We start from the raw sequence: 22846 nt of genomic DNA on the forward strand, positions 1-22846 counted from the left end.
GCCATGAAGGCCAACATATTGCTTTCCTTTTTAGTTGCTTGCTGAACTTGCATATTAACTTTCATTCATTCATTAACAAGGGCACCCAGGTGCCTCTAAGCACTGACATATTTCCAAACCTTCGCCTTTCTAATCTTATCAACCAAAATGGATAACCTCACATTTTGATGAGGTGGTGAATTTGTGGAATTCTTTGCCACAGAAGGCTGTGGAGGCCAAGTCAATGGATATTTTTAAGGCAGATATAGATAGATTCTTGATTAGTACGGGTGTCAGAGGTTATGGGAAGAAGGCAGGAGAATGGGGTTAGGAGGGAGAGATAGATCAGCCATGATTGAATGGCGGAGTAGACGTGATAGGCCAAATGGCCTAATTCTGCTCCTATCCCTTATTTTATACATTGCATTCCATCTGCTCTGATCTTCCTCACACACCCACCCTGTCCATCTCTTCCGGAGACTTCTCTGCTTCTTTGCAGCCTCAGATCCATCCCTGCCATGAATATTTCGCTCGCTTCTGTACAACCTCATTAATCTGCAATGCTACGACCAGGGATTTGGTAATCCACACCACTGGACTCGCTATCATCTCACTCGCTCCCCCTATGCCCCCCCGAAGTGCCTCCTGCACGCCCCTCGAAAAACCACCCACATGTCCCTCTTTCTCTTCATTCTGCCCCCACAGCCCCCCTTGTTCTACCGCCCGTTCTCTTCCTGCGTCTTTATTTCCTATTCCCTCTGCATCCTGTTCCCCCGTGTCAATCCCTTGTGCCCGGCTCACCTTCTCTCTGCCCTCCTGCTCTTTCTGAGACGCTGCTCTCCCACATCTCTGCACCTCCACTCCTCCTCTTTCTGCGCCTCTAAAACCCCTTCTCCTTGCCCCCCAATTTCCCTTCTCTCCTCTCGTCTTTTTGCCTCTTATCCCTCCGTCACCAAACCACCCACCACCTACCCCCTCCCTTTGCTGGGCTGGGAGTTGAAAAGTTGCTGGTTGTGGCTGACGAGGAGAGTGTTGGAATCGTCAGGGCTGAGGGTAACAAAGGCATTGATAAGTGTAAGCAGGGGCAGATTCAGGAGATGGAGAACGCAGCCTTCACTGGAGAGGATGTGGGACCCCAGTCTCACTTCAGGGTCTGATAGAAAGGTGTGTTTTGAACAGCCTGGGGATATTACTGCAACCTTCCACGGCACTCTCGGCAATATTGAAGGGCACGTTAAGGCATATCACCCAACATAAATCTAATTCCAACTCACTTGGACTGAAAGCAGCAAGTAATTGAGTTCGGTAAAGAGGCAGAGCGAGCATGAAATTGCACGATTCAGAGAAAGCAACCTGGAACCTTGAATAATACAGGCTCAACATCTGTCAGGCAATGAAATAGATTGTTACAATTTTTATTTTGTGCTCAGGAATAGATTGTGGGAGGAAGGTGGGCAGCTTGTTATTTTAGAATTCACCTTAAGTGTACGGAGAATATCTCAATGGAATCAATGAATAGGCCTTTCCCTGGTACCTCAGTGAGTGAGAGCACCATTTTTGTGTTGCATGTGCACAAGCAGCAGAAGGTGAACTTTCATAAACTGAATCCTTTTTACCAATTATATGAGATATTAAGGCAAAATAGAACTGAATGCTTTTGTGCCCGCGAATAAAGGTTTGTCCAATATACTTTAATGATGTTGGCTGCACAATACAAGGTCTGGGCTACTCAAAGTAGTGATGAAAATGATGAAGGCCTTCCCGAGGTGCCACATGGCAGATGCCCTCCCGAGGTGCCACGGGGCAGTGCCCGCCTAGAAGACCCGAAGGCTCGGCGGACCGCCGTACCGGGAGGGAGCCGCTGGAGACATCAGACACGAGGTGCAAGGGCCGCTAGAGGTTGAACCAGGGTAAAGCCTCCAGCGCCTTCAAGGTCGGCTGCAGGAGGCTTCCCCCCAGGACACAAAGATGGCTGGACGAGAAGAGGGACGTCGGTTCATGGGCCGATTCTGGTCAAAGGCGAAGGGGGAAGGCCTCCAGGAGTCTGGGACGTACCTCGGCCAGGAACCGCTCCAGTAGACCGAGCTCGCGGGCCGACCGGACGTTGGAAATGGCACCAAAAGATGGGCGTGCCTGCATGTGTAAATATGCAAAAGGTATTTCACTGGGCAGTTGCACATGTGTCAAATAAAACACTATTGACCAAATGCTGCATATTCCAAGGAACCGAGGAGATACTTGCGATAACATTGAAGCTCTCAAACATCATTGCAACCTATGCTGTGGTCAAACTGGGTCACTTGCAAAATAATGGCAAAATGTTTGATATCCAATTTTGCACAGTAGTAATCACCTAGTATTCCGGTTATTTATGACCTTTATTATTATATAATTATTTGTGTGTTATTAAGTTAATGGGTCCATTAAGCTGCAACAAGTAGGGATATCAGTGTTTGGTTGTCAGTGTTGTTATTGTTCATCCTTCGAGTTCGAAGATGACCATGACTTCACTTTCAGTTGGAGGATTGAGTCAGTACATGACAATGAAACACTCTGGGTCTTGATGTGTAGGCAGGAACTGCAGATGCTGGTTTAAACCGAAGATAGACACAAAATGCTGGGGTAACTCAGCGGGACAGGCAGCATCTCTGGAGAGAAGGAATGGGTGACGTTTTGGGCTGAGACCCTTCTTCGGACTCAAGAATCAGACTCTGAGTCTTGATTTGAGTATTGTTTGCAGGTGTGGGGGCCACTGTACAGGAAGGGCATGAAGGTTTAGGAGAAGGTGCAGATGAGGCTTATCAGGATGTTGCCTGGATTAGATGGTGGTAGCCAAAAGGAGAGGCTGGACAAACTTGAGGTTAAGAGGAGACCTGATAAAAGTATAAAAAATTATGAGAGGTACAGATAGGCCAGACAGTCAGAAGGGCCAGAAAAAGGGTCCCGACCCAACATGTCATCCATCGTTTTTCTCTAGAGAAGCTACCTGACCCACTGAGTAACTCCTAGTGAAAGAAAATAACTGCAGATGCTGGTACAAATCGAAGGTATTTATTCACAAAATGCTAGAGTAACCCAGCAGGTCAGGCAGCATCTCAGGGGAGAAGGAATGGGTGACGTTTCGGGTCGAGACCCTTCTTCAGAATGAAGAAGGGTCTCGATCCGAAACGTCACCCATTCCTTCTCTCCTGAGATGCTGCCTGACCTGCTGAGTTACTCTAGCATTTTGTAAATAAATACCACTGAGTAACTCCAGTACTTTGTGTCTTTCTTCTAACTTTGGATGTATTTACCTGAACAATAATATTCAAGAAGAAATCTTTAATTAGAAATTACCATAACTCATATTCTCCAGGAATCGTATTTCCCCTCATTTATTTCTCTCCTGGGATCCATAGGACATTACAATCCAGCTGGTACCTTGTTTAGCCTAGTTTAGTTGAGAGATACAGCGCGGAAACTTTGGCCCACAGAGTCCACACCGACCAGCGATCCCCGCACATTAACACTATCCTACACACACTAGTTCGGTAGGGTGGAGACGGAGTGCGAGAAAGTGGGCCTCCACCTCAATGCCAAGAAGACGGAGCATATGGCGTTCAATGGTGGTGACCATGAGCCTCTTAAGACCAATGGTGGTGCATCTCTCAAGAAAGTGGAGGACTTCAAGTACCTGGGAGCGAGGATGCAGAGCTCGGAGAATGACATCAAGGTCCGGAAAGCGCTCGCATGGAAAGCCCTCAGTAGCATGGGGAGAATGCGGACGTCTCGGATGTCTAAGGGTCTCAAACTGAGGCATAGACTCTCACTCGAGCACTGTCCAAGTCTCTCGATGGCATCTGCACCCGAATGCTCAGAAAAGTTCAAAATGTCAGTTGGAGGGACCACTCCACCAACGCCCAGCTCTATGGGGAGATTCCACCTCTGACCGAGAAGATCAGGTGGAGAAGGATGAGGCTCACTGGTCATTGCCACCGCTATCCAGAAATCCCAGCAAACAAGGTTGTGCTGTGGGAACCCACCCATGGAAGACGGAACCCGGGACGACCAAACAAGATGATGCTGAAGACGTTGATGGAAGACGCGTATGTAGAGACAAAAGAGGAGCTTGCCAGCTGTATGGAGGACAGAGATGTGTGGTGCGTCCATCACCGTGCCTGTCGGAAACCAGCACCACTGCGTCGCTAATGTTTTTAACGATTTAAAATTAAATAAATTAATTACACACACGAGGGACAATTATTTACATTTCTACCAAGCCAATTAACCTACAAACCTGTATGTCTTTGGGGTGTGGAATGAAACCGAAGATCTCGGAGAAAACCCACGCGGTCACGTTGAGAACATACAAACTCCGTACAGACAGCACTTTTTTTAACACAACGTTTCATACTCCTTCCTCCAATATTCAAATTCAACAGTGTCCTTGGGTCTCATTCTTGAAGTCAGCTTCTCAGTCTGAAAAATAGTGCCTTCAGCTTCTGATATGCTATCACCCACATCAAAAAGGTCTTTGTTTCTCTCTTGGACAGGTGAGTATATTTTTAGGTTTAATAGAACACTGTCATGGCATATCTTTCATCGGAATGCGTAATAATAATGACAAGAGATAACAATGAAAAGAAATGCATTTCTTCTCTCCACCCATACAACTTAAAAGTTTTGCCAAGTATTTTTTGCCAGTTATTTTTCATAAAAATGTCCCCTTCGAAAGGTCATTCATTATAGGGAGTGTACTTGTCATTGTGTTGGCTGCTTTTAATTTCTAGGTTTGAGATCTCAATTATCTCTTTATATATTGAAAATTAAATTGGGTAGATTGAGAACCGTCTCAGTTACCCTGACGATGCTTGTGTAAGAAAGGATCATATTATATTGCCAATGTTTCAGGAAATTAAACAGCAACATGGGAACATGCCTTAAATCTCAACTAGATGATGAATGATATTCTAGGCACCGTGCTGGAGGAGCCTCGATAAGACATGAAGTTGGACATGGTGTTGTTTGGAGGTTTGATGGGAAAGGATAGGATTTCCTTCGATAGGATTAGCAAGGGCGTCAAAGGTTACAGGGAGTAGGCAGGAGAATGGAGTTGAGAGGGGCAACTAGATCAGCCATATTCAAATGGCAGAGCAGTGGGACAGAGGTAGAGCTGCTGCTTTACGGTGCCAGAGACCCGGGTTCGATCCTGACCATAGGAGCTGTCTGTATGGAGTTCGCACAGTCTCCTTGTGACCATGTGGGGTTTTTTCTGGGTGCTCCAGTTTCCTCCCACATTCCAAAGACGTGTAGGTTAATTGGCTTCTATAAATCGTCCCTAGTGTGTAGAACTAGTGTAAGGGTGATCGTTGGTCAGCATGGACTTGGTGGGTCGAAAGACATATTTCTATGCTGTATCACTAAAACTAAAGCAGACTCGATGGGCTGAATGGCCTGATTCTGCTCTAATGTTTTTAAGGACTTTTCATGCATTGTCCTGTTACTAGCTAAATGTTCCGGTATTCCTTCACCAGAAGCAGTAAAATGACCGCTAATGCAGGCGCAAGACAGTATTTGCAGGTTGTTTATTCTGGGTGCATCAAAGTATCCATGATCAAGGGCAAAAGATTTAAAAACTAACAAATACTTTGGGAACTGAGGAATCAGGCAAAATCAACCTCAATAATTTGATCTTCCATATCATCACAAAGTAACAGTATCAGATGTTACAAGAATATAATTCTTCCCGATCCACTCGTAATAACTTTCACCGTTTGGATGACAAATAGATAACCAATGATCTCTGAAATGGTCAGTAGACACTCCAACCAATTATCCTGACCACTGACATCACTAGAAGTGTTGTATATTTTTCCTGAAACTCAACTTACTTAATTCCTGTTACTATCTCTTGATCACCTAATGCTGTGGATCCACTGTATAAAATGAAATATTGCTCCTCGTTGTCAGAATCTGAATGATGGATGTGAGTTGAATCTAGTTTAATGAGTTGAATGGAATTGAATTTAAGCATCGTGGGCCCATTATATGAATGTCGTACATTAGACCATAATCTAAATTTATAATTGTCAGTGTATAAACCTGCTGCTGGGGATTCACAATGTGAATCCGACACTGCATGTACTGTACAGATTTACCGAAATGAGTGTCGATGTACAGTATGACTTTTACACACAGTGCAAATCATGCTCTGCAAATGTAAGGCTAAAGGTGCAGTGGATCAATTGAGTCCAGCAAAATATACACATGAATAATGGTGGCATGGTGCTGGAGCATTAGAGTTGCTGCCTTACAGCACCAGAGATCTGGGTTTGATCCTGACTACTGGTGCTGTCTGTACGGAGTTTGTATGTTTTCCCTGTAACCGGGGGAGTTTTCTCCGGGTGCTCTGGTTTTCTCCCACATTCCAATGACGTGCAGGTTTGTAGAGTAATTGGCTTCTGTAAATTGTCCGTTGTGTGTAAGATAGAATTAGTGTACTGGTGACCATTGATAGGCACAGACTCGGTGGGCCGAAGGACCTGTTTCCCAAACTAAATAAATTGAGGAGTTATGTATCTATGTGTTCCTCGAATGATGAATTCATTGTATGAATCCAGAAATGTGCTTACATTGTATGAATCTGGAGCCATATATTTTTGTATCTAGGAGCATATTGATTAAGCACAGTAATTTCCATTACAAACTGCTTGCAAAATATAGCTTTGAATTAAAATGGATTAAAATTAAGCACATAATTAACCACTAGCTTTCCTAGTTTGGTTTTGAACCAAAAGCATTTGAGTAGGATATATTTGTTCATTCATACTCTTGCGCATTTTAAAAAGCTTGTGTGAGTGTGAATTTAGGCATTTACAGATTGATTCTGGCTCGTCATATGATAATTATTGCTGACTTTCCTTTTTATGAACCTGGAGTACTAAATCCTGGTTATATAAAAATGTTGGTAACATATTACCTTGCTACAGAGTCGTTAATAAATTCAGTGGGGGTTTGGGGAGAAACTTTACATGGAGTGTAGTTAAACTGTGGATCTTGCTAATTAGGATGAATACTACAGATAAATTTCAGGGAAGTCTAGACTATTATATTGATTTAATCCTGACCTCGGGTGTTATCTGTGTGAAGATTGCACATTCTCCCTGTCACGGCATTAGTTTCCTCTGGGTGCTCTAGTTTCCTCCCACATACCAAAGACATGCGGGTTTCTTGGTTAATTGGTGGCTGTGATTTACCCCGAGAGTGCGGGGAGTGAAAGCAAAAGCGGAATGCGTGGAATTAGAATAAGTGGGGGAACAATGGTCGAGCGTGGATGCGGTGGGCTAAAGACCTGCTTCCATCTGTATCTATCAATCAATCAGTAGAAAAACATGTTAGCAGAATGAGAAGACATTTATCATATATATATATCATATATATACACAGCCGGAAACACGCCTTTTCGGCCCACCAAGTCCGTGCCGCCCAGTGATCCCCGCACATTAACACTATCCTACACTATCCTACACCCACTAGGGACAATTTTTACATTTACCCAGCCAATTAACCTACAAACCTGTACGTCTTTGGAGTGTGGGAGGAAACCGAAGATCTCGGAGAAAACCCACGATTTATGTTGTGCAGAAATGCTGGAATATTTGGACAAAATGGCTTGTGTCTGCGCGACAAATTCTTTGCAGGCATTGTATTGTTCCAGAGTTTGCATGTTTGAATTGTGCATTGAATTGTATTGAGCAAATATAAATGTGCCCAATCTCGTTGTACCCCTGTACAATGACAATAAAGATATATTGTATTGTATTGTATTAAATCTAGGCCTGTGTATGCTCTGCATGCATCTGGCATTATGTATACAACAAATAAATCTCATAATATTCGTACACTGAATCTTACTGTTCTGCATTAATAATCTAAACCTGCATGGAATCTAGTACTGCACTGGGCTAAGGATGCAATGTTGAATTTAAGATTATAGATGCATGATATGAACATAATACTATGAGTCAGGATTTAGTAGCACAGATACATCAATCTCAAAATTCAATTCCATAGTGCAACTGATTTTAACAAAGAACCAGTCACTAAATAAGACTGTGCGCTTGGGGTACAACAAGTGGATTTCTCGAAATAACTACTAGGCCTAGTGCATGATTTGTGTATTTGGAGATGATGCTTGACTTGCCTAGAGACATTAAATGGTGCATGGCCGATATTTTAACGTTGCAAAAATCTTTTGTCATGAATAGTGCAGGGCTACATTTCCACCCCACTACTTCAGCGGAAAGGAGATGACACAAAGAAGGTCCGGAGATATACGAGGATGGGATATCTCATTCTTAAATAGGACAATGGCAGCCCCTTACAATATCAGTGTTGAATGACCATATCATTTTCTTGACCCTGGCGCCGTATCTTAAAAGATTTCTGTGGCAGTCTGGAGCTGAACATCACTGAGACCATACTTAGAATCATCTGGTTGAAGCAATAGGGCCGGATTTTGGCGTCTGTAGCTTCAGCTGTCTGAATTAACTGAAGCTTATTCTTGAAGGTGAAACAAAATGCTGGAGTAACTCAGCGGGTCAGGCAGCATCTCAGGAGAGAAGGAATGGGTGATGTTTCGGGTCGAGGCCCTTCTTCAGACTGAAGAAGGGTCTCGACCTGAAACGTCACCCATTCCTTCTCCCCTGAGATGCTGCCTGACCCGCTGAGTTACTCCAGCATTTTGTGATACCTTCGTTTTGTACCAGCATCTGCAGTTATTTTCCTACAAAGCTTATTCTTGAGTGAGTATCCCAGGTTTCCTGAAAATTTCAGGAAAACTCTAAGCAACTATAGAAGAGAAGTAAGCTAGCACCTCAACCCGACTGTGTTCAGCACAATCATGGCTAATCTACCTTGATGCTATTTTCTGCTCCATCATCAAATCCTATTTCTAATGTCCAAAAATCTATTTTCAATGAAATCAATGACTGCTCATCCACAGCATTCCAAGGCTAGAGAATTCCAAAGATCTTTGGCTGAAGATATGTCTCCTCATCTTTGTCCCAAGTAGCTGAGAAACCCATCTAGCTCTAGATTCCTTAGTCAGGGAAAACATCCTGCTTGCCTGCCTTCTAAGAATGAGTATAGAGTTTAGAGATGCTGCGTGGGAACAGGCCCTTCAGCCCATCGAGTCCACACCAACCATTGATCACCCACCAGGGGAACTGCTCAGTTTCCAACACTTCCACTCCAGAACCAAAGTCATTAATCTCGTTCATCGAGCCAGCACACAGAAGATGCATGTATATGTCCACACTCGGGAGTCTGACCTCCAAGTCACCAATGACTCACTTAATGATGCATTGAAGGGAATGGGTCTTACACCAAACATCCATGAAGGAAAGGTCCCTACCAACTGCACAACATCGCTGCCAAGCAATAAAGGTGCACGTCTGGTCAGGACCCTGGAAAACACAGATCTTAGGAGCCACTTCTCAATGAAGGCCAAAATCGATGATGAAAATCACCATCACCTCCAGTGCAGTCTCTCCTCAGAACCCATAGATTGGATAGAAACAAGTCATCATCAACCCAGGGAAACTGCTTAAGATGGCCACTGCCTGCCTGACTGTGTGTATTGTCTCTGATATCAAACCAATGTTACCATGTTTCTGTAAATGTTGTCACGGGATGTTCTCGGAGTTTAATACTCTTTCAGATAGGTGTCTTCTGTTTCTCATCCTGTTTGTGAAACCTCAACTTCATTTCAATATCACATTCAACATTTTTAATATTTTAAATCAGAAATGTTGATACAAAATTCTGAGACATGTCAGTGCACAAAATATTTTATTTAATTACTTTTATTTATTTTTATCTTGAAAAAATGATGAATGAACTGATATTGTTGACATGGTTTTATCATTTTCACTGTGTAGGATAGTTGCCTCTGTTCAATGAGAAGCAAACATTGACATCATGTGTTGGGGCATTGCATTGAATGTTCGATCATCACAAGTCTAATTTCTGCATGCAGATTTATGCTGCAATAGAATGTTTTTTAATTATTAGTCCTCTTCTCATTTACAAAGTATACTTCTCCAAAACCGCCTCACATTGGCACACTGGTAGAGTTGCTGCCTACAGTGCTTTCAGCGCCAGAGACCTGGGTTCAATCCCGACTACAGGTGCTGTCTGTACGGAGTTTGTACGTTCTCCCCGTGGCCACGTGGGTTTTCTCCAAGATTTTCGGTTTCCTCCCACACTCCAAAGACGTACAGGTTTGTTGGTTAATTGGCTTGGTATAAATGTAAAATTGTCCCTACTGTGTGTAGGATAGTGTTAACATGTAGGGATCACTGGTCAGCACGGGCTCGGTGAGCCAAAGGGTCTGTTTCCGCGCTGTACCTTTAAACTAAACTAAACTAAACTAAATAGTTGTTTAGGAAATGAAGTAGTTACACTTGCGAAGCGTCCTTCAATTTGATATTTCTTTTGTTTCCGTTATCTCTCCCTCAAAGAAAATGAGGTGTCACTGTCATACGATGGGCAGCTGATAGCTCTGGGTTATTATGTTCAATTCCTTTTAATATTTTCACCTTCTGGAAGCCATTCCTGTTGCCAGAACTGCAGCCTCTCTGTTTGACTGGGACATTGTTTGCTTTCTATCTTGGTTTGGAAAAGTAACATTCTTGCGGAGCTACAAAAGGTAGAGAAGTCCTTGATCGGACTTTGCTGGTTTTACCTTGCACGAAACGTTATTCCCTTATCATGTATCTATACACTGTAAATGGCTCGATTGTAATCATGTAGTGTCTTTCTGCTGACTGGATAGCATGCACCAAAGGCTTTTCACTGTGCCCCTCGGTACACGTGACAATAAACTAAACTGAAACTGAAACGAAATCTACACACGTTTTCAGATTGAGTTATGGCAGGAGTCAGTGGAGGCTAATAGGAAATTCTTAAAGTTCTTTGCACAAAAAGAGGAATGTTCTTTGAAGAATGATCACAGAGACACAAAACATTAAGAAGCAGATGCATGTTTTGATGGAAACAGTGAAAGTTAATTGTGGATAAATGCCCGAGTAGAATAATCAGCAGACCATTGCAACCATTTCATATCACCAATAAAGGTATGTCTTAAAACCAATGAAAAAATAATATAATATAATGACCAAGCTAGATCAGGCAAAGAAAATAATGTGTCACTGCAGCTTGATGGGCTGCTGCTGGCAGACTGGAGATGAAGAGGAATTTCTTCAGTCAGTGTAGTGAATTGGTGGAATTCATTGCCACAGACAGCGGTGGAGGCCAAGTCGTGGGTATTTTTAAAGCAGAGATTGATAGGTTCTTGATTAGTAAGGGCGCCAAAGGTTACAGGGAGAAGGCAGGAGAATGGGTTTGAAAGGGAAAATCAGCCATGATCAAATGGTGGAGCGGGTCAAAAAGCCTAATACTGCCCCAATATCTTATGGTCTTAACCCCATCCAGTGGAGTAGCAATGATTTCATTACTCAGCCAATTCATTTCCTGGTCTGGGATGAGGGAGCAGAGAGTGTTAATGTAATTTTTAGAACCTGGCACATAGAAGGAAAGAAAATCATTAGGATTGTTATTTTTCAACATAAAGGCCAGAGATCTCCATGGAAAGTGCACATGCAGGAAAAAGATCAGGCTCCTATTCATCCTCAATAAAGCTGAATAGCCTGCTCTGTCTCGTTGAGGTAAATACATCAATAATGGATCGTGAACTTTCTGCTGTCGTCATCAAGGAAATGGCAGAAGTTTTTTAAGAAAGAGAAGATTGTAATTATGGGTCCTATATTTGGGAATCACTCACAGCTGAAGGTCTTGTCGTCAGCAGGAGAGTTATATGATTTTATTCTGCTCTGTAAATTATTTCATTTCTGCTGCAATTTTCAGCCTCACCATCATTTGCTACATTAATTTAATTGCTTCACACTTCTCGTTTTATGATTTTAGTAGGGTCCAAAGTGCTTTTTAGCTAATGAAGTAGTGTTTTGAAAGCTAAGGAAACAAAGCAGGTACACTCATAAGAGCCACTTCAAAACTTTATGGCAAAAGGGGATACCAAAGACTGACATATGATCAAGGTTTAAAAGGCATTTTTGAGAAGGCAAAAGTTCTCGTGCGATTATACTGGCATAAAACAGCAACTTTCAGGTTTGACTTCCTGTTCTACAACAGCCAGTTTCAGGCGGAATAAGAGGATGTGATAAACCTGTGTTCAATGTTTTCTGAGGGGTTAGAGAAAGAGGATGGCAAAATGATTCATGGTGTCTGTTAGAAGTGTACAAGTGAACATTAGTTGTGGCCTGGATCATGTTTGGCCTCTGTGACAAGACTCACAAATGAGAAATGGGCTTTTGGGTGCAGTATCAAAGGGCTGATGCAACATATAGAATCTAATCCCAAAGGAGGGTTAACAACTTTGAGAGAAAACTGGATGAATGTAGTAGGTGTTCCAATCCAGTTTTTGTTTCTATAAAGTGGAGAGACTATATATATGGCAATTTCATAATCTCAATGTTTCAAAATATTCTGTAGCTAATAAATCATCTTGAAATGTTGAAAGACAATTGAGAATCCATGTGCACTCATTAAAGTCCTCTAGTGGGATAAATCACCAGATAATTTATTTCAGGTAATGCTTAAAAGATAAATATTGATCAGGACAACTGTCCTGATCATCTTCAAAGAGTGCTGTGGGTCTTTTATGTGTAGAAAGGAACTGCAGATTCTGGTTTATACTGAAGATAGGCACAAAACACTGAAGTAACTCAGCGGGTCAAGCAACTACTCTGGAAAAAAAGGATGGGTGATGTTTTAGGCTGAAACTTTTCTTCGCACTCTTTTATGTCCATTTGATTTATCTATGGTTGATAGATTTATCATCTAACCTGACAAACAGCAACTTGGACTGTGCAACATTCACTCATGGCTGCACAGGTTGGATTTTGCACTCAAGACTAGAGTCAAACCTGACTCCACAATCAGTAGTGAAACGAGACCTGTGGTAGTAGGATTAAGCGGAGCAACATATTCCACTAACAGATGCCAAAGCAATCATTGTGTCGACTGTGCCCTAGATTGGAGTTGAAAGATAGACAATGCCCCGATAGGCTTGGTCTGTTGAAATTAGTTCAATAGTTTTCTTTTTTTCCCAATCTATCCCTTTAACTTTGATTTTGTGCCCTTTAAATATTGTGACTAAAAAAATGATTTTGAAAAAAGGCATAACATTGTTTTGTTTCTTTCAGGACAGTCATTCGATTCTTTTCCTCTGCGATCTTCACATCCACTTCCCCATCAGTATCATAGACAACATTAGAAAGCACTGCATCGAAGGAAAACTAGCCTATGCCCCTATCGTGATGCGGCTAGGCTGTGGTAGCTCTCCTAATGAACCTGATGGTGAGTGATCTTCCGGAAGGCAAGCCACCTTCCACCCTAAGACTGCATGGTAGCAAGCTGTCTCGGTCAAAGCTTTCTATAATTTCACTGCACGTGATCTACTTGAGTGTATGTTCTTCATGTAGTAGAGTTGAAAATGCTGGAAACATTCATAATACAATTAAAAATCTGGATTTCTGCAAATTATTTTTAAATGGATGAGCTTAATTACATTGGTCATCTATAACTACGCTGCGACGTGCATTTCAATATTGAAAAGACAGCATTTATGAGACATTTATGAGGCTACGTAATGGCTAGATCCACTACCCAATGTCATCTTAAGGCAAAGGGGCCAAGTAAGTGCTGGTTCAATACCTGAATGCCCAGAGTTAGAGGCACATTATTTGTATAAAAATTATGATCTGGGCATTATCATCTAGTAATAGAGGCAGAAATGCAAGTATAATCCATATGTTTTAATCAAATGCAGATTATTTTTGCATTACTTTTTGCTGGTGTTATCACGAATGATGAAGCTCATGCTGTCTGTGGCTGATGGGCTTTCAAATCTGGTACTTTCCAATGCAGTTATTGTTCCAGCTGTAGAGTTGTGATATTACACAATACAGCATGGAAAAAGTCTTACAAGACAAGTGATGTATTATCCCATCATTTCCTCATTGTTCTCTTACAGCCTGTGCCTCCAGGGTTTTGTGACAGATTGTTAAGGAATCTCTTTGTGGCTACAATTGAAGGTTTGCAGGACAGACCGCTGAAAGTGAAGGGCTCTGAAACCACTTTTGTTTCATTATCAAAGGTGGATGCAGAAGAAAACAAAATAGAGGGGAGGATGTCTTCATTTTCCAAGGGCTGCAAGTGATTTTAAATTGTCAGACTTGTAATTTCAATCTTTAAAAGCTTGGTTGCCAATAAGGGAGTGATTGGTATTGTTGGTTACGTCATTTATTTTCAAGGCATGAAATATTGGGGATGGAAATAGGGGCTTGAAAATGCTTCTCTGTGTGTAACCTGATGGGTAGGGTCTGAAGTGACATTCAGTCACACAAAACAGTTCTAACTCTCTCCATCGCTGCCATATGGGCTGACAGCCTAGAAACCATCAGAAATGTGATCATTGGACCCATCCCCTTAGTGAGGGGGAAAAATGGCTCAATGCACTGCTGTTAATGGCATGGTCAATGGATGCACAGTGCATCTGAGTTTAAATGTGTGAAACCAAGATCAAGTCCCCACTTCAAACAGTTTGCCAATCCTTCATAAAAGCACTGCAAAAAGGATAAGTTCAGCAAAGGTTAATGCAGAGCCACTGTAGACTGAGACAGCGAGGACATTTTAGGGATTAAGGAAATGGCAAAGAAACGAAGCAATTGATTCTGTCTGTTGCCTGTCTGTATTGTTTTAACAGAGCCCTAATGGAATCTTGTGGACCCATCCCTCATCTTCTGCCTGGGCACTGTGGAGCCAGGGACTCAATACCAAATTCAACAAACACCAGTAACTTGCTTTCACTGCATGAATTCTAACAGGCCATTTTGGCTGTAAGACTACCCATCTTTTGTATTATATTTCTTCTTTCCACAGGGGTGCTGGGCATTTACATCCTTCTCTTGATTTCAGTTCTTTGCAACAACTGCAACCTTCATTTCACAGTTTTTGTTTTGTTTCCAACCTTCCTCGTTAATCTGCTAACACAGCCGATCTCCATGGCAACTCTAACACTGTCCTGTTGGAGGGACTCACTTCGTTTTATCCATTCTTCCCATACCCTCCTTGCAACTTAAAACTAACTTCTTTTCTCCCTTCCAACTTAAAAATATTAATCCTTTAACATAAACGCGGCCTCGTTTTCCTGAGTGCTTCTAGTATTTTCTGCTTTTATGAAAGATTTTATGTCGCCTTTATAGGAGATATCACAAGCTATCCCCTGGAAACATTGTAGAACAACAGGCGTGGAAAAAAGATCAAAGCAAGTGGGCAAGAGCAGGGGGACAATAAGTTCAATAAGTGCATGTTTACTGATGGAAAGCTCAGAGGCAATGTGGATTATGAGAAACGTCTGCAAAGGCTTCAGAGAGAGAAATAAACCTAAGTAAACACGTGGCAGATGGAATATAGTGTGAAAAATGTGAGGTCATCCACTTCGCTGGACAAAATAGACGAGTGGACAATTTTGTTTCAAAAGTGTGATGTAAGTGTTGATATTCAGTAGATACAAAATGCTGGAGTGGGTCAGACAGCATCTCTGGAGAAAAGAAATAGGTGACGTTTTGGGTCAAGACACTTCTTCAGACTCATTCAGGTCAGATATTCAGACCTGGATATTCTTTACTTGAATTATAGAAAGTTGAACAAAAAGTACAGCAAATAATTAGCAAGGCAACTATTATATTAGGCACAATTCCAAGAGGATTTAATATAAAATTAAGGACATCTTGCACCAGTATTGGTCTGATCTCTCGATGTAATGAAGGACATACTTGGAACAAAGGAGAGTGGAGGAAACGATCATCGGATTGTCCCACAAGGAGAGAATGTGGACTGGACCTACACTCAAACGTTCAGAATGAGAAGTGATTTAATTGAAATGCTAAGTTCGTAATGAGCATGACAAGATAGATGCAGGGACTCTGTTTCACCTAGCTGGCTATCTAAAAGTAGGCACAAAAAGCTAGAGTAACTCAGCGGGTTAGACAGCATCTCTGGAGAAAAGGAATAGGTAATGTGTCGGGTAGAGACGGTGTATGAAGAAAGGTCTCAACCCGAAATGTCACCTGTTCCTTTTCTCCAGAGATGCTGTCTAACCTGCTGAGTTACTCCAGCTTTTTGTGCCTACTTTTAGATGTGTCTATCTTTGGTTTAAACCAGTATCTGCAGTTCCTTCCTATAGATATCTAAAAGTAGGATTCACTGTTTCAAAGTAAAGGGTTGGAAACTCCTCACCCAGAAGACAGTAAATCTTTGGAATTCTCCACCTTAGAGGAGTCTGCAGGCTCAATCACCAAGCATTTCCATGTCAGAGATTGATGGAGTCTGAATATTAAGAGAATTATGATCTTATTATAATTATGATTATATGGGAAATAGCTAAAAGGTAATGAATGGCCCATTTAAATCTTGTACTTCAACAATTTTGAGAAACAACTGGAAAACAAATAGACAAATCACATTCAGTTTTGGTGCTTTTATGCCACCACTTCACCAAGTTCACTGCAATTCTCATGAGCTATTGCCAGTCAAGCTTGAATTGCCACAAGGTGGATGAACCAGTTACAGTTAGTCCATGGCTTTTTGACAGATATAAGGATGAATGAGCTAACAACTGATCCCTCTTCTATTTTTAATGAATCCTCAAGGATACTGGGAAGTGAATGGATTCGGTTTGTTTGGAATCTTTAAAAGCGATTTTGACAAGATTGGAGGAATGAACACAGAGGAATTCCGAGATCGTTGGGGTGGAGAAGATTGGGAGCTACTGGACAGGTGATGACAACAGACATAATGTATTATTCAGTTTATTGATCTATGCTGTTACATTTTGAAGTGCACGAAAACAAATCTAAGCATATAACTAAATTGTAAAACAAACAGAATGCATCAGCCAGCTTGGAGCCACATCACTGCTGATGAGAGGCAATTTTGTAGTGAAGAGACCAGGAGACCTAGTCGTTATCTGCTGAGAGAAGGATGTTGATTGAAGTTGGAAAGTGACAGAGCAGTGAGGGAGGGAGCCCAGAAATAGCCAGAAATTGGTCCATGCATTTTGGCATTAAAACAGCACTGTGGGTCTTAGTTTAGTTTAGTTTAGAGATGCAGTGTGGAAACAGGCCCTTCGGCCCACCGAGTCCGCGCCAACCAGGGATCCCCGCACATTAACACTATCCTACACACACTAGGGCTAATTTACAACAATACCGAGCCAACTAACCTACAAACCTGTACGTCTTATAGAAACATATAAAATTCTTAAGGATCTTATAGAAACATATAAAATTCTTAAAGGGTTGGAGAGGCTAGATGTGGGAAGATTGTTCCTGATGTTGGGGAAGTCCAGAACCAGGGGCCAGGATAAGGGGGAAGTCTTTTAGGACCGAGATGAGAAAACATTTCTTCACACAGGGAGTGGTGAATCTGTGGAATTCTCTGCCATAGAAGGTAGTTGAGGCCAGTTCATTGGCTATATTTAAGAGGGAGTTAGATGTGGCCCTTGTGGCTAAAGGGATCAGGGGGTATGGAGAGAAGGCAGGTACAGGTTACTGAGCTGGATGATCAGCCATGATCATATTGAATGGCGGTGCAGGCTCGAAGGGCCGAATGGCCTACTCCTGCACCTATTTTCTATGTTTTCTATGTTTCTATGTCTTTGGAGTGTGGGAGGAAACCGGAGATCCCTGAGGAAACCCACGCAGGTCACAGGGAGAACGTACAATTTCAGTACAGACAAGTACCCATAGTCAGCATCGAACCCGGATCTCTGTTACTGTAAGGCAACAACTCTACCGCTGTGCCACCGTGCCACCCTAAGTCTCTCGAAGAAAGTTGCATAAAAATAACTTTGTTTGCAACGTGCATTGAAGGGTGTTGTCAGGTTTATCTCACATTTTCAGAGAGCAAATCTTGAAATCTGTAATAATTTGTTTGCTTCTTAGATTTGTTAGGTTTACCTGAAACCCCAAATTGTCAATTTTAATATATCTTTCCCTATTGAGACAATTCTTTGTTCAAGATCCCAGCATCTGCAAAGTTCTGGAAGAACTCAGCAGGCTAAAGAGCATTGGGGGAGGGAAATGGAGACAATGTTTTGTGTCAGGACCTTTCATCAGTCTGAAGAAGGATCTTGACCCAAAATGGTGTCTGTCCATTTTCCTTCACAGATGCTGCCTGTCCTGCTGAGTTCCTTGAGGATGTGCTCTTGCATCTGTTCGCACAGTTCAACGGAGGCATGTTCTGTGTGTAAGGCAGCCATTGAACCCCATCAGGGCTGCAGCCATGGCAGATGTCAAGATTTCTCCTGGGAAGTCTCTTTAAGATAATCAGTCCAAACTGTCTGTACTTTGGGGAAGCCACACTGTAGACAAATACCTGTACCCATTCTATCTGCCTGTATCCATCAAGTGACTATCTAAATGCCTCTTAAATGTGATTGTAAATCTCATGTAAATGCCATTTAAACATGAGGGCATGTGATTCTACCAACATATACCAGATATCAACCACTCTCCATGTTAAAGAAACCTACCCCGCAGAACCCTTTTAAAACTCGACACAGTGGCGCAGCTGGTAGAGCTGCTGCCTCACAGCGCCAGAGCCCCAGGTTCGATCCTGACCTCAGGTGCTGTCTGTGTGAGAAGCTGCACATTCTCCCTGTGATGGCGTGGGTTTCATCTGGGTGCTCAGGGTTTCCTTCCACTCTCCAAAGACATGTGGGTTTGTAGGTTAAACAACAAACCTGCTACTACAGTAGAGCGCGCGGTGATCTAAACAGCCCGAGTAAAGTAGTGTCATTATTTCTTACAATGTCCTCAGTGTACTTGAAAACAACTCGAGTCAATTAGTTGTGAATATATTGTGAAAAGGCATTTTTGTTTTAATCTCCTAGGGTTCTTCAGAGTGGCCTTGAGGTAGAACGATTGCGCCTCAGGAACTTCTATCATTATTTTCACTCCAAGCGAGGAATGTGGGTTTCTCAGGCCAAGAAAACAACTAATGAACCAAATGAAGGTTGAAATTTTCTCAATGCACTTTAAAAACAAGATCAACCTGAGGGCGCATGCTCCATAGGCAATCCAGCCACTTACCAAGCCATGTGTGAGAAGATCTCGATTGACAAAGTATTTGTTTCATTTAGTCACATTTTTCTCTAAATCTTGTTTTATTTCGCTCTCATCAGCGTTTCCAAAAGACTCTTTTAACTGCACAACAGAACAGAACTCAACTACTACAGAAAAGGGAAGACAAGTCAAGGACGTCAAGACTGAATATTGGAATATTTTGCAATTAAGACATTCTGATCTTGGCTATCATCTTGGACTTTTTGACATCCTTCCTTGCCACAAGGACCCTGTTGTGACCCTGGTGTTTGTTGGTGTTCTTCCACTACATGTTTTGTATATTCCATGTCTATCAGTGATAGTAATTACATCAGACTTCCACCTGCCCTCCTTCCCTCCCACCACCCCTCTCCCCAGAATCCCATCATTGCATCCAGTCTCTTGGATGACAATTATACATAGTTAGTGATCTCTGAGCATTTGGTGACTCTCTCTAGCCCAGGAAAACTAACAGAAAATACACACACATTTATAGTTCTTGGAGGAAACTTGCAGGAAAAGTTTACCCAAGGAACACTGACAAAAACGTTCTAGATACAGTATTCTGCTGCCAATGCAAATGCATTGTCTGCGTGAATGCTATACCTTGAAGGAACTGTGTGCACTCAGTAAAAGCTGGCCACTTCAGGTCCAGCCAAATGAAGCCTTATTCTGAGGGAATATTCTGGCCTGGAGAGTGATCACCATTTGATTATTAGAAAAGTACAGCCGAGAAACCGCACGGTGGCGCAGCGATAGAGTTGCTGCCTCACAGCGAATACAGCGCCGGAGACCCAGGTTCGATCCCGACCACGGGTGCTGCCTGTACGGAGTTTGTACGTTCTCCCCGTGACCTGCGTGGGTTTTCTCCGAGATCTCCAAAGACGTACAGGTTTGTAGGTTAATTGACTTGGTAAAATGTAAAAATTGTCCCTAGTGGGTATGGGGTAGTGTTAATGTGTGGGGATTGCTGGTTGGCGCGGACCCGGTGGGCCGAAAGGGCCTGTTTCCGCGCTTATCTCTAAACTATATTCAGTCCCCAGCACAACGCAGATAATTGCCACTGGAAATGGGTTTTAGGAATTGCACCCAGTGACTGGTTAATCTGCCGTGACGTATTTTTCCCCAGATGCAGGATCAGTTCTACGAGCCTTTTTTTAAACGGTAAAGTGGCCTCTTCAGTGACGTCATCTCCTTTTACAATGATCAAGATTCACAAAAAGCAATTTTGTCTTTCCCTTCAGTTTTACTGTCATCTTACTTGTACTGAGAATAGGGCAGGCTGAGTTTCTCAGAACTAGTTATGAAATTGAATTTTAATTCATAGAGTTTAAAACCAAACCATTGAAGCAAAATTGGTAATGTTACGCTCGTTGTCTTGAGAAGTGGTGAAAAAATTTAGGATGTTTTTAGAATGATGTAGTCTGAATTTATGACATGGAAATTGAGTTTTAATCTAAACAACTTGGTAGGAATGTTGCTGTTTGATATTATCAGGAGATTTTATTGTTTACAAAACATACTCCAGGAAAGAGAATTTGCTTTTTTTATGAAGTATTCTAGATGAAGAATCTTTTTTTAAATGTTATTTATTCAGGTGATAGTACTCTGAAATAATATAATGTCCAAAATGACCTATCCTGTCACAGGAGAATCAGCAATGATAAAGTAAAACTGAATTATAGAAGAACTGTGCTGAATCTGAGAAATTCCTTTCATTTTAGTCTTTGTTTTACATTGGCTGGCAGGCAGCGCAAGAATTATTATTAGGTTTCCCCACTGGCTTGGTTGATTAGCACCAATCAGGCCACAATGATCCTAATTTCTAATTACCTTTAGGTGCCAGTAGGGTACTTGAAAAAGCTTTGGTTGGGTGATCTGTGTACGTGGATCTAGTTTGGAATAAAATTGAAAAGAAAACACATTCCTTTTTTCAATATCACTGTTTCAGTCTTCATTGCTATTCTGGGCACCATTTAATAACAACTAGACCAAGTGGACCCATTGGGCCCAAACCTCTCCTGCATTGGTGCAGTGCCCTCACCTCCCCCTCCCCTAGTCGCCCCGCCCCCTCCCCTCCTCCTCCCTCCCCCCACCCCTCCCCCTTCACCCCCTCCCTCCCCTCCCCTTACCCTCCCCCCACTCCATCCCCCTCAACCCCCCTTATCCTCCCTCCTCCCCCCTCTCTCCTTCCACCCCTCCCCCCTCCCTCCCTAGGAGATAGATTTAAACTTTAAAATGTGAGTGACTTTAAAAATATAACACCGATTTCAATGAAACTTCTTCCATTAGCACCAAAGGGATGACGGTGAGTAAAGTGGGCCTAGAATTGTCATGCTATCGTGTTCCCTTTTGGCTGTAGTTCAGGAACAAACAAACAAATGAGAGTTTTAGTATATAGATTAGAAGTAGCAGAAGTAGGCCATTTGGTGTTTAAGCTTTCACTTGACATTTGATGGGATTGTTCTGATCCCAACATCCCTTCCTTTTCCTACAAATATTTTCAATGACATCCTGCAACGATAAGGAATTCCTAAGATTTGTTATATGCCAACGAAAGTTTCTCCTCATCTTGGTTCTAAGTTCCTTAGGGCTCGAGTCTTCAGATTCGACCAGTTTCTATCTTGTCAAACTCTAAATAATTTAAGATTTCAACATAATTGCCTTTAATTCTTCAGAATCTGTGGAATTCTCTGCCACAGAAAGCAGTGGAGGCCAAAACACTGGATGGTTTTGAGAGAGAGTTAGATATAGTTCTTAGGGCTAACAGAATCAAGGGATATGGGGAGAAAGCAGGAACAGGGTACTGATTCTGGATGATCAGCCATGAGCATATTGAATGGCAGTGCTGACTCAAAGGGCCGAAGGTCTAATCCTACACCTGTTTTCTATGTTTCTATGTTTCTGGACTCTAGAGAATGTAGCTCTCGTCCACTTAATCTCTTTGTAGGACAGGCCTTCATACCAGAGAGCCAGTCCACTGACCAATGTTACATTACCTCCAAGGTAAACATATCCCGTGTTAGATACGTGGGCCTAACCTATTGATATTTTTCCAGTTGCACTCTCAGCAAAGCACCATGTTGAATTAATGCATCTTTATTCATATATTCCAATATATTTGCAGGAAAATTAGCATTTACTAATTGTTTGCTTCCAGGTAAGTTATCTGTGAATCTTGTATTTGTAAGGGTATGTGTGTTTTCATATCTCTGTCAGTTTTTTAAATTTTCCATTCGGCCCATTGAACCAGCACCGCCAGTCACTGTGATCATGGCTGATCATCCACAATCAGTACCCCGTTCCTGCCTTCTCCCCATATCCCTTGACTCCGTTATCTTTAAGAGCTCTGTCTAATTCTCTCTTGAAAGCATCCAGAGAATCGTAAATCCATGCTGCCTCGGACCGATCCTGTTATTGCTATCCAAATGTGCCGCTATTTCATCTTTTATAATTGACTCCAGCATCTTCCCCACCACCGATGTCAGGCTAACTGGTCTATAATTCCCTGTTTTCTCTCTCCCTCCTTTCTTAAAAAGTGGGATAACATTAGCTACCCTCCAATCCACAGGAACTGATCCAGAATCTATAGAACATTGGAAAATGATCACAAATGCATCCACGATTTCTAGAGCCAC

At 42.2% G+C, this 22846-nt stretch overlaps 1 protein-coding gene across 2 annotated transcripts in view; it reads left to right on the forward strand.

Moving 5' to 3' along the window:
• Positions 1-21119, forward strand: part of LOC144602254 (N-acetyl-beta-glucosaminyl-glycoprotein 4-beta-N-acetylgalactosaminyltransferase 1-like) — a 569664-nt gene extending 548545 nt beyond the window's left edge. Inside the window, exons 18-20 of one of the 2 annotated variants that reach the window (XM_078415127.1) lie at positions 13245-13398; positions 16755-16881; positions 18998-21119. In XM_078415127.1, coding sequence (XP_078271253.1) covers positions 13245-13398; positions 16755-16881; positions 18998-19124 — 408 coding nt within the window. In that variant the 3' untranslated portion in view covers positions 19125-21119. Of the gene's footprint in view, positions 1-13244; positions 13399-16754; positions 16882-18997 lie in introns of those variants that run through there. The other variant, XM_078415128.1, reaches the window with a different exon arrangement.
• Positions 21120-22846: the final 1727 nt, after the last annotated feature.

Source organism: Rhinoraja longicauda, chromosome 18, assembly GCF_053455715.1.
Source record: "Rhinoraja longicauda isolate Sanriku21f chromosome 18, sRhiLon1.1, whole genome shotgun sequence".
NCBI classification, from domain to species: domain Eukaryota; kingdom Metazoa; phylum Chordata; class Chondrichthyes; order Rajiformes; family Arhynchobatidae; genus Rhinoraja; species Rhinoraja longicauda.